The 11,739-nt window shown below is 38.7% G+C and overlaps 2 protein-coding genes across 10 annotated transcripts in view; both read left to right on the top strand.

Moving 5' to 3' along the window:
• The window catches only part of cfap300 (cilia and flagella associated protein 300), a 35,816-nt gene extending 30,235 nt beyond the window's left edge, over positions 1–5,581 (top strand). For all 6 annotated transcript variants that reach the window (XM_048597781.1, XM_048597780.1, XM_048597779.1 and 3 more), the window contains 2 exons: positions 1,887–1,953; positions 4,888–5,581. In XM_048597781.1, the coding sequence (XP_048453738.1) occupies positions 1,887–1,953; positions 4,888–5,019 (199 nt within the window). In that variant the 3' untranslated portion in view covers positions 5,020–5,581. The remainder of the gene's footprint in view (positions 1–1,886; positions 1,954–4,887) is intronic.
• cep126 (centrosomal protein 126) overlaps positions 1–11,739 on the top strand; it is a 333,901-nt gene that overhangs the window by 168,296 nt on the left and 153,866 nt on the right. The gene's annotated exons all lie outside the window — the stretch shown is intronic.

Here is an 11,739-nt window from a genome sequence, read left to right as displayed (position 1 = left end):
ATTTCTGAAGAAGGGTCTAGGCCCAAAACGTCAGCCTTCCTGCTCCTCTGATGCTGCTTGGCCTGCTGTGTTCATCCAGCTCTACACCTTGTTTATCACTGTTTGTCTTTTAGCTGTTTAAGAATAGGAGAGTTATCTGGTACAAACGTTAACTCTGATTTCTGTCCACCGATGCTGCCAAACCCGCTGAGCTTTTCCAGCAATTTCTGCTTTTGTTCCTGATTTACAGCATCTGCAGTTCTTTCAGTTTTTGAGTTATACCGGGTGTCCTGGTCAATAGTTATCCCTCAGTCAACATCATAAAATACAGATTATCTGGTCATTATCACATTACTGTTTGTGGGAGTTTTCTGAGCACATATTGGCTGTTGTATCCCCTACATTATGACAGTAACTAAATTTAAAAAGTACCTTATTTATTGTGAAGCACTTTACGTATATCAATGTGGTGAAAAAGGCTGTACACATGCAGGTGTTCCTTTCAGTGGAAGAGGTGAGTACATATTTCCATTGTCCAATAAAGTTCATATTATTGGAGGATCATGACCTACAACTCTCTTCTGCTCCCCTACCCCCACCCCATTGGTCACTTTTACAAGCCAAGTTGTGGGTTGCCCTAAAAAGAGAGAAAGCAGAGACAAAGAGAACTCCTAAAGAGTGTGGAGGAGGGAGGGACACCATTTGCAAAGACTGACTGTGAACAGTGGAATGAGTGTGATGGGACGTCAAGCATTTGGACACAAAGGAATGAGTGGAGCTGCAAGGCGTATACAAGACAGGAGAATACTGCAAAAGTACAAGAATAGTGGGGACAAAAAAAAACTATGGATGCTAAAAATCTGAAACAAAAACAGAAATTGCTGGAAAAGCTCAGCAAGTCTGGCAGCATCTATGGAGAAAAATCTGAGCTAAGATTTTGGTTCAGAACTGAGGAAGGATTACTGGACCTGAAACGTTAACTCTGATTTCTCTCACATATGCTGCCAGACCTGTAAAAGAATGGGACCTGTCACCTGATGGTTTTATGCTGCTCATCTGTCACACCTTCCTGGATCATTATGATTCACTGGCTCCAGCCTGGATGGAATCTGGTGATTCTATTGCTACTCTTCAATCACTTGCCCCAATGGAGAGGTTGTTCTCTTCGTCCTGTTACTGAGAAAGATAACCTCATTGCAACCACCTTTAAACATGCAGGAAAATTCCCACATACCTTGTTACCTCTTGAATCCATTTTTACTCTTTACCTGAATGGTTATTTCTAAAACAAAAGCAAAATGCTGCAGAAGCTGCAAATCTGAAGTAAAAACAGAAAATACTGGAAATACTCTGTATAAAAGTCAGTGTCTGTGGGGAGAAACAGAGCTAATGTTTCAGGATGATCATGTTTCATCAGAACAAAGGAAAGACGGAAGTCTAATAGGTTTTGAGCTCCCCCAATTCCTTATCACTTACTCATGTGATTTTTGTTTTGTTCTCCAAGCTCATTTCATGCCTTACGCATTTAACTGATTTCTCATTTTCTTTTTATAGTTACTTAATCCAGCCCTTTCTGGCCTGTGTTTTAAATTCTTTTCAGTATGCATTTGCTTCAGCTGACCAACCTCAGTAGGTCTCTAGCATTATCCAATCAGCTGTTTAGGCAGCTGTGATGCTGGGTACTGTTACACAAATTCAAAATACGACAGGAAACAGAACCAATTAGAAAAATAAGAAGATTGTTTAGTAGATTCATCCAGAGAAGTGGAAGGATTTTACTGATAAATAGCCTCAGTTAAAAAGGCTGTGACACCAGCGTTTCAGAAACAGATTTGTCATTGAACTGAAGCACATTGCTGTACAGTAGAACGTGATAAAATACTGAACCAAAATTTGTTTCTCTGTAGTGTACAGAAAGATCCGGATACAAAAGATATACGCATCATCTCCACAGTATTAAAGGTAACAGCTCGTGTAAGTATCAGTTCCAATACAATTCTTGCTTTTGATTTCCTTTAAGTTTGTGGCTGACGTGCTAATTTACAAAAACAGAACCTAGATATTAAATTTGCCAATATTATTTGCACATATGCAATTCTAGTCCATCACATAATGGGAGCATTACCATTTAAAATAACATCAACACCTGATCTAAAGTTACCATCATCCTCTCAGACCATTGGAGTTCTCTCATCAGAGAGACACAACTGGTGGTTTAACCTGAATTTGCTGAGTTCTGAGGAAGGGTCACCAGACCCGAAACATTAACTCTGATTTTTTTCTCCACAGAAGGTGCCAAACCTGCTGAGCTTTTCCAGCAACTTCTGTTTCTGTTCCTGTTTTACAGCATCTGCAGTTCTTTCGGTTTTTATTAGGTGGCTCAACGTGAGGGTTGCCATATCTCAGGTGAGGGGAGAGGTTGAGAAGGAGAGTCCTTCATGGTAACCTCAGCTGGTGGAGGAATTGAAGCCATGCTGTTGGCATCACAGTGCATTGCGAACCAGCCATCCGGCCAACTGAGCTAATCGACCCCCCCCCCCTTTCTGTTAAAATAACAGACTGAAGAATGTAATACAGTGATGTTAGTTATTCATTATTATTTCCAACCAGTATTTTCACCTCTTACCAAGTCAAATCATTGACAATAATTGTGAAATAATATCTGATATGAACGTGAGAAATAGGAGTGGGTATAGACCATTCTGTCCATAAAGTGTGCACTGCCATTCAGTATGACCATGAGTGTTCTTTACTCTCTATTCTATTCTCTTGCCTGCTTCACCAATCCCTTGAGTCCCTAAGGGACCAAAATCACATTTATCTTAGCCTTAAATATAATCATGGCAGAGCACCCACAACCACTGAAACTACACCCCTGTGTTCAAGATATCCTAGTCAGGGAAAACTGCCTCCCTGGATCAATCTGCCAAGTCCTTTCAAACTCTGGTGTGCTTCATTTATAGAGTCATAGAGTCTTACAGTACAGAGATGGGCCCTTTGGCCCAAACTGGTCCATGCTGACCAATATGTCCATCCATGCCAACTTCATTTCCCTGCACTTAGCCCAAATCCTTCTAAACCTTTCCTATCCATGTATTTGTCCAAATGCCTTTTAAAAGTTGTGAATGTACCCGCCTCAACCACTTCCTCTGGCAGCTGATTCTACATGCGTACCACCCTCTGTGTTTTTAAAAAAAAAAGTTGCCCCCCCAGGTTCCCATGTATTCTTTTCCCTCTTACCTTAAACTGATGCTCTAAGTCTTTGATTCCCCAACCCCACCTTATCCATGCCTGTCTTGATATTATACACTTTTATAAGATCTTCCTCAGTCTCCTATGTGCTAAAGAAAAGAGTCCTGGCTTGTCCAACCTCTCCCTATAACTCAGACCCTTGAGTCCTGGCAACATCCTTGTAAATTTCTTCTGCATTCTTTCCAGTTTAATAACTTCTTTCCTGTAGCAACGTGACCAAAGCTGAACACAATACTCCAAGTACGGCCTCACCAACATCCTGTACAACTGCAACATAATTTCCCAACTTCTATACTAATGCCCTGACTTTTGAAGACCAGTGTGCCAAAAGACTTTTTCACTGCCCTGTCTACCTGTGACTCCCCTTTCAGATAATTGTGCACATGAACTCCAAGGTCCTTCTGTTCCACTACACTCCTCCTTAAGGCCCTACCATTCACCATGAAACTCCTATTTTGATTTGACTTTCCAAAATGCAAAACCTCACACTTATCTATATTAAACTCCATTTGCCATTTCTCAGCCCACTTCCCCAGCTGATCAAGATCCTGCTGCAATTTCTGATAACATTCCTCACTGTCCACAATACTGCCTATTTTAGTGTCATCTGCAAAGTTACTATTCATGCCTTGTACATTCTCATCCAAATCATTGATATAGGTAATGAACAGTAATGTCTTTTGAACTCCAGAGGTTATAAACCCAATTTACTTAGCTTCTCGTCATAGGACAAGCCTCTCATCTAAGGAATAAATCTATTGAGCTTTTGCCATACCATCTTTAAGGCAAGTATTCCTTCTTTAATTATCAAATTTAATTTCCCTTGCAATAAAGATCAATTCTGCCATTTACCATTAATTACTAATTGTAGCTGTAAACCAACTTCCTACATTCCATGAATGAGTACACCCAGGTTTAAATGAAAAGCAACATTTACAAGTGTTATGCCTTTTTAAATAAACATTTTCTATACTTCTGACCATATTAAATAGTCTCGTATTTCCCCACATCATGCTCCATCTGCCAGTTTCCCACTCACTTAACATGTCTACATCCCTTTGCGACCTCCTTATTTCTTCCTGACATTTTGCATTCCCACCTAGCTTTGTATTGTCCTAAAATGTAGATACACTACCCTCTATCACTTTATTCAGGCTATTAATATAGATTGTAAGTAACTGAGGCCCCACCCATGATTCTTGCAGCACTTCTCTAGTCAGAACTTGCCCATTATAGCCATGCTTTTCCCTCACATCTGCATGCTTGCACTTTCATACAGTGGTCTCTATTTAGAAATAATCCAAGCTAAGTTGCTTTTGTTGCACCCCCTGGTCTACTAATGCTAACACTATTTACTTAAGTACTATCTTAACTGTGATCAACTAGTCAATAGACACCTTATCTTATGTCACTGTGCTAAACCAGGCAATATCTTTACTCACTCAGTCATTGGGGATTTTTGCTTTGTTTTATCCTAAAATAAAAGCAATTTTGAAGATGGTAATGATTCTATTATTTACTTGCGTATTGACATAATTATTTGCCTAAGTATTTCATAATTATTATTGCCTTCCAAAATTGTGTTGCTTTGTTACTTATATTTGCGAAAATGTGACAAACAGGGATACTAATTGTTCATGTCTGTCATTTTACTAGGATGATTATGGCATTTGCTACCCTTCAACAAACAAGCATGAACAGACCTTTGCCTATCTGATAGTGGATCCCCTAAAACGTCACGTACATGTGCTATACCATTGCTTTGGAGGAGGATTATTTTGTAACTAACATTTAAAGTGCCTTTGTTAGAACATTAATATTATTTAGTTGAAAATGTTCTATGGTGAAAACATTCTGTGTTATAAGAAGTAAAACGAAGGATTATTTGTTTCAATATTTGGGACTTCTCTTTGTACATCTTTGTATTCAATTGGAATTGAAAGTGGAAAAAAATGTAGGCAGCTTCAAAAATTCTGCAAAGTACAGTTCCTTAAGTTGTTTATTTGGCTAAATAGCAAAGTTTGTTAATGACTGTTTTATCACAAGAGTTTTCTTGAGATATTTATAAACTATATCTGGAAAATCTGAATCTTACGAAATATATGTTTAGTGTAACTTACCTTTTCATTACTCGTTAAACTATTTTGGATATAATGCCATTCTTTTCATCTAAAAACTTTCAACACAGTTGAATATCTTTGCACATGTTTTTTTAACACGTCTGGTGCAGACAAGATGGACTGAATGGCCTCCTCTTTCACCTTAACAATTCTGTGATTCTATAACAATTCTGTGATTTAGAGTTTCTAGAGTTAATAAAAATCTATCTGAAATGTAACTTATATATGCTTGTAATAAATTGCAATTCTGTATAACTTTTTAAAACAATTTTGCTTAAGACATCATTTACAATGGAACTTTTTTGTTATGGTAACTAATTAATAGCCAGTTTTTTTTTTAAAACAGTGCAGCTTAAAACCTATAAAGCAAAATTACTTTTTGTGATTTCTTGACCAGTTTTATAATAGTATTTTTGAATTCCAGTTCCAACCATATTACATTGATAACACCAGACCTTATTATTGGTTTCATGACCACTGCCCCCATGATTGAGCAGGTCAAGTGAATGGTATAAGGACCATTAGACTGAACAAAGGCTTATAATGTTGCAAAGGATACAAGTAAGTCTGATCATTTAGTGCTTTTTAGAAACCAACAAAGAGTCACCAAAAAGCTAATTTTAAAAAAAGATTAAATAAAAGATACAGCATATGAGAATAAATTAGCCAGGAGCATAAAAATGGATCATAAGAACCTTTACAAGTCTCTAGGGTTATAGAGATGTGCAGCATGGAAATAGATGTTTTGGCCCAACTCACCCAGACCGACCAGATATCCTAAAGTAATCCAGTCCCATTTGCCCACATTTGTCCCATATCTCTCTATCCCCTTCCTATTCATGTACACATCCAAACGCCTTTTAAATGTTGTAATTGTATCAGCCTCCACCACTTCCTCTGGCAACTCATGCTATACATGCACCATGCACCTATAAATGGCAAGCAAATAACTAAACATTAGTCCCTTAGAAGCGGCGACTGAAGAAATTAATATTGGAAATGAGGAATTGACAGAGACAATGAAGATGTATTTTGGGCTGGATTTTCACTATTGAGATAAAGAGCTCAAATCCAGATATTTCCTAGCCATCCAGACCATCTCAGTAGAATTACCTAAATGCCGTGATCTCCACTCTGACATGGAAGGGTTCATGTAGGTGTAGAATAAAGATAAGTTCACTGACCACAGAAGCAGAGCATAGGCAGCTAATAGGAAAGTGCTAAGGTGGGCTGGTTAGAAGCCCCAGCAGGATGGCTCTCCAGAAGTTCAGCTCAGACGTATTAAAGGCTGTAAGATCCTTCAGGCCTCACCCTCCCTGTCCCTTCAGCCTCAAATCAACTCCCTGACCTACTTAATCTTTTCATGTTCATCCTTCCATCCTTTCCGGTTAGAACAGCCATCTAACAATCTGCATACTAGAAACCATTCCCTTGGACTAATAATGGGTGAAGAGTCTGTGTATAATGGATAAGGAGAGTGCTGGTGAACACCACCAAATGTTTCCCCATACTGAAAGTAGTAAGTGAGAGCCATTCACAGAGGGATCAGTATTTTGCTATCTCAGACAGTACCTTGGTGGTGTAGGCCATGTGTCAGATGCCTGGGTTTCCAAGGTGGTGTCCATTTGCTGTCACTATTAGATGTAAATCCCTGAGAGGGTCCGCAGCTTCTAGGTCCAGCCCTGTATGCAAATTTCTTTTTAGCTGCACAATTACCTCGAGACTCCTCGTCCTATTCCCATTGCATACCTTGTTTGAATAAGGGAGTTAGCCTGACAACGTAACGCTCTGAGTTTCCGTCAGCCTGTCCGACCCAGAAACACCACAGGCTGAATTTGTTTATTAATCACATTTTGCTTCATCTATAACGCAGTCAAAGAATTAAGCAGAGAACTTCAGTCTTCTATCTTATCTGAACCTTCTTGGGCTTTACCTTAAAACTCACCATTTGGAGGAATTCCATCATCTCTTCCAGTAGCCCCTCGCACTCTCTATTTCTCATCTTCTAAAGTCAGCAACAAGTTATCCACAGAGAATAAGCCAGCCTGGCTGCCTACATTTTGTCAGCTCTTTGGCCATGTGCTGATGGAAAGTAAGTTACTGTGGAACCACTGTGACAGACGGTGTGCATATGGCCACCCTTGTATTGTTTCTCTGGAAATCTTTTGTCTAATACCATGATTGCATTGGTGGACCTGGAGGATATTATCAATTGTGTCAATCATGATGGTCACCATGGCATACAAATAGGGATGTTCTGAAGAATGGTCACTGCACCTGAAACATCAACTATGCTTTCTCCTCAGATGTTACCAGAACTGCTGATTTCTCCAGCAATTTCTCTTTATGATTATAGGACAAGCAAAATTAGGACAACCAAAATAAAGACAAGCATGGGAATTCCCGGAGGCCTGGTTTTCAACCACCAATGTAATAAACAAACATTAAAATGGACTCCATCTATGTACCACTACGGAGCAAAACCAGAAGCAGGACTACCCACCATGACAGACCAGACCATATAAGTTCAGGGCAGGACAGAACAACAGCGCTTCAATGGAGGCTAGACAGCACTGAAGATGTCACCTAGAAGGGAGACGAACGTTTGCACAGAAACCAGTCAAGTCAACGAACCAACCAACAACTCCAAAGTCACAACGTTCAGGACATAACCATGACTTTAATGGATGACTTACTTCAGTGAGAAATGAGGAAATGGCAGAATTTTGAAAAGTATTTTGTTTCTATCTTCACATTAAAATATTTGTTTGTGAGTGGGGTCTGTTTTCTTATATGTAAAACTGTCCCAACGAAATAATTCCAGCAGCAAGCTTTTTGTGAATCTTAACACAAGGTTTATTATTACTATACACTCTTGTCTTAGATTTTTAAATGCAATATCTCACCGTCTTTTCCCCCTCTTACTGGATGTGGGTGTCTATTCCTGGCTGCCTTTGAATTAATTGACTTGATAGGCCATTTCCAATGGTTATCAAGAGTAAACCAGGTTGCTTTGGGTCTAGAGTCACATATAAGCCAGACCGTGTAAGGATGGCAGATTTCCTTGTCTGGAGGATTTTCACCACATTCATGCTGTATAACTCTATGGTGACCATTAGACAATTTTTTTATTCCAATATTTTTATTGAATTCAAATTTTACCATCTACCACAGTGGGATTTGAACTTATATCCCTAGGGACACAGCAATTACGAATCCCACAGCATTGGCACTACATCATCCACCTCCCTAGCCTACCTTCAAGGTAAAAGTTAGATACATATTATGGTTAAACTAAATGGTTGTAGCTTATAACTATATTTGTCTCTTTTGCAACACCTCTTCAGTTTGTCTGATGGTGATGATGATTTAAAGTTGAAGCAAAATTCTTGAAAGGCAAAAGATTGTCAATGAGGTGTGAGGTTTTCTTATAGTTCCACTTCCAGGAGGTTGGTGTTTGAAGGTGGAATGGGCTGGGCAGAATCCCTCTAGGAAGCTCCTATTTCCAAATTTGCTCATTACTGTTAAATCATCCAAAGAACCAACATAATGTGATTTAACAAAATGTTTCCTTCATCATGTGATTTCAACAAGTTCATAGTCATTCAAATGTAGTGATTCCAATTGTCCTGTCTTGTTGTTTGGTACCTTCAGATTCATCTTTAGTCTGAAGAAGAGATGAAGGACAAAGGGATGTGTGAGTTCCCAGATTGCTCTCAATGTCAATATTTAATTAGGTAATTGCTTGATATTCATTACTCCATGGAGCTGAAAATATCAAAGGTCACATGATTTTCCATGGTAAAGGTATTTAATAGTCTGTTTGTGACCAAATTTTAAATGTATACATTGAATGTTCACAATATACTTGAGGATAGCAATATAATCAGGCAAAGTGAACATGGTTTTGGTGAAATGGAATTTGTGCATGACAAACTTATAAGAATATATTGTGTTTGGCTATCTGAAGACATTCAATAAGGTGCCACATAAAAGTTTGCTCTAAATGTTAAGAGCATATGGTGTTGAGGGTGATATATTAGCTTGGAAGAAGAATAAAAAGAAACAGTCAGGACAAATGGTTGATTCTCAGTTTTGCAAACCATAACTAGTAGAGTGTTGCAGGGATCAGCACTGGAACTTCAACTATTTACAATCTACATTAATGCCTTACATGATAAGACCAAGTGTATTGTAGTTGCATTTGCTGACAATATGAACATAGATAGGAAACAACTTGTGAGGAAGATATAAGGCGTCTGCAAAGGTAAAGTGAGTGAGCAAAGATCTGACAGATGGTGTATAATGTTGGAAAATCTGGCCTTGTCTAGTTTGTAAGAAAAACCAGAAAAACAGAACATTATTTAAAAGGTGAGAGACCTCAAAATGCTGCAGTACAGGGAGACTTGAATACTCTTGAACCAGTAATTCCCCTCCCTCCCAATAATGCAGGCTCCAAGTGAAAAGTAAAAGTTCATTTTCTTCTTTGTTGTGTCCTTTCAGTGTAGTCATCTGGTCTATATCCAAGAAATTGTCTTTGGGATTCTTCTTCCTGTTCCAACCTTTTTTAATCACGTACAATTTTCTTTAACTTCTCTGTTTTGCATGGTACTTCCAATATTCAATCTAATATGGCCCAAGCACCATCATCATTGGGTGGTATGTACCATCTCTGATGTATCAGGTTCAGGGCCATTGGTCAATCCCATTGCAATGGAGTGACCCTGATTCCCAATCTCAATCACTTTCTTCCCCTTCCTTGTCCCTGCTGGTAGAGGGAATCATGACCATAATAAACCTTTTTGAATCTATAATTTTTGATCTTTTCCCTTGATCTTTTTACAGTTAGCGTGAGTATTGTTTCTCGAGAACATGTTTCTGAGTGGCCTTATTTGTGACCTTCACATCCTATTGGTTTCCTCTAACCACTCAGCTCAATATTCCTGCTTAGACACTGCCCAACAATTCACTGATCCTTATCCTTATTCACTGGTTCTCAAGAAACTGTTCTTGGTTAAATTATTTTGTCTTTTCAAACTTGAGATTTTCCTACTTCCCCTTTCTTCTTCTAGTTGCTACAGAAGTTGTTTCTCTATCACTGTCCTTTTCCGCTGTTTCTTGATTCTGTCTTTGCATTTTAGTGATTGTTTGTTCAGCGATTTTAACCTGCTTCTGGTATGCCATCCACCTTCATCATTGCTGGCTAACACATGGACACTGTGCCCAGTGTTTGGTCTGAGACCATGTCATTTCCATCTGTGACCTACATACATCTTCTTTGAAGAATCACTTCCCTGGCACATGGTTTGAGACCAACTCATTCGTTATCTTTACCATTCTTTGTTATAGATAGGTTCCTATTTGGATACCTTGGTCTAACAGTACTTACTGCCTGGATTTGTCATTGAACAGATAACCCAGGACAAAGCTTTGAGATTAACAGTTTCTTTACTTAAATTGATAATTGTTACAATTAATCAGGAGCACACATAAACACACACTAACATCAAGGAGTTATCAATTCAGTAGGTTCTTTCTGTATAACTGACAACTCACTGCAGCATACAGTCATAGTCTAATACAGCACAGGAACAAGTCCTTCAGCCCACCATGTCTATGCTGACCATCAGTATCAACCATCCAAGAGTAACCTTGAACTGCTATCTTTATATCCAATAACTTATCAGCATCACCCCAAACTGTACAAGTCCCAAAATACATTAACTCTTGTCAATTGTTGATATCTCATCTCCTCGGCCTTGAGGCTGCTAACAGTATCTCTGAATAGGTTGCAGAAGCTGAAGGCTTGTTAGCAGAATTCTTAACGTCCATTTCTGTATTGGAGCTAGGCACAGATATCTCAATCATAGCCTTGTGGCTTTCTCAGTCAGGCACCATAATCTCGTTCATATCAGCTTGACCTGACACCTTACCATAGAAAACTCACAGCTTCTTACTCAAGCAATTATGTTCAGCTTAGTAAAATAACCTGAAACTGCAGCAACTCCATTTTTAGGAACATAGAATATACACCTTCTTTACCACCTTATCCACTTGCAGAAAGCAATGGACTTGCACCCAGAGATTCCGCTGTAGAGCAATGCTTCAAAGGGTTCTGCCATTTACTTTATCAGTAAATATAGTAGTTGCCAATTAACTCATTCGTCAGCCTCTTAAGGCAACTGGTGCATTAAATTTGTTCAGATCATTGCATACATTTGGTGACTCTATTCCAAGTAAAATCATACAACTGATTATCAGAGGTGGTTTGAGGGTAATCAATAACCTCATTAACAGGAGTAATTGAGGATTCAGAAGTGGAAGACCTGCTTGATAAACATCCTTGAAAGTGACAACTCGAAATAATGTTCATAAAATTTCTCATGAA

This window comes from Rhincodon typus, chromosome 6 (genome assembly GCF_021869965.1).
Source record: "Rhincodon typus isolate 14 chromosome 6, sRhiTyp1.1, whole genome shotgun sequence".
NCBI classification, from domain to species: Eukaryota; Metazoa; Chordata; class Chondrichthyes; order Orectolobiformes; family Rhincodontidae; genus Rhincodon; species Rhincodon typus.
Note: the sequence above shows the minus strand (reverse complement) of the source record. Positions and strands in the feature narration are given on the sequence as shown.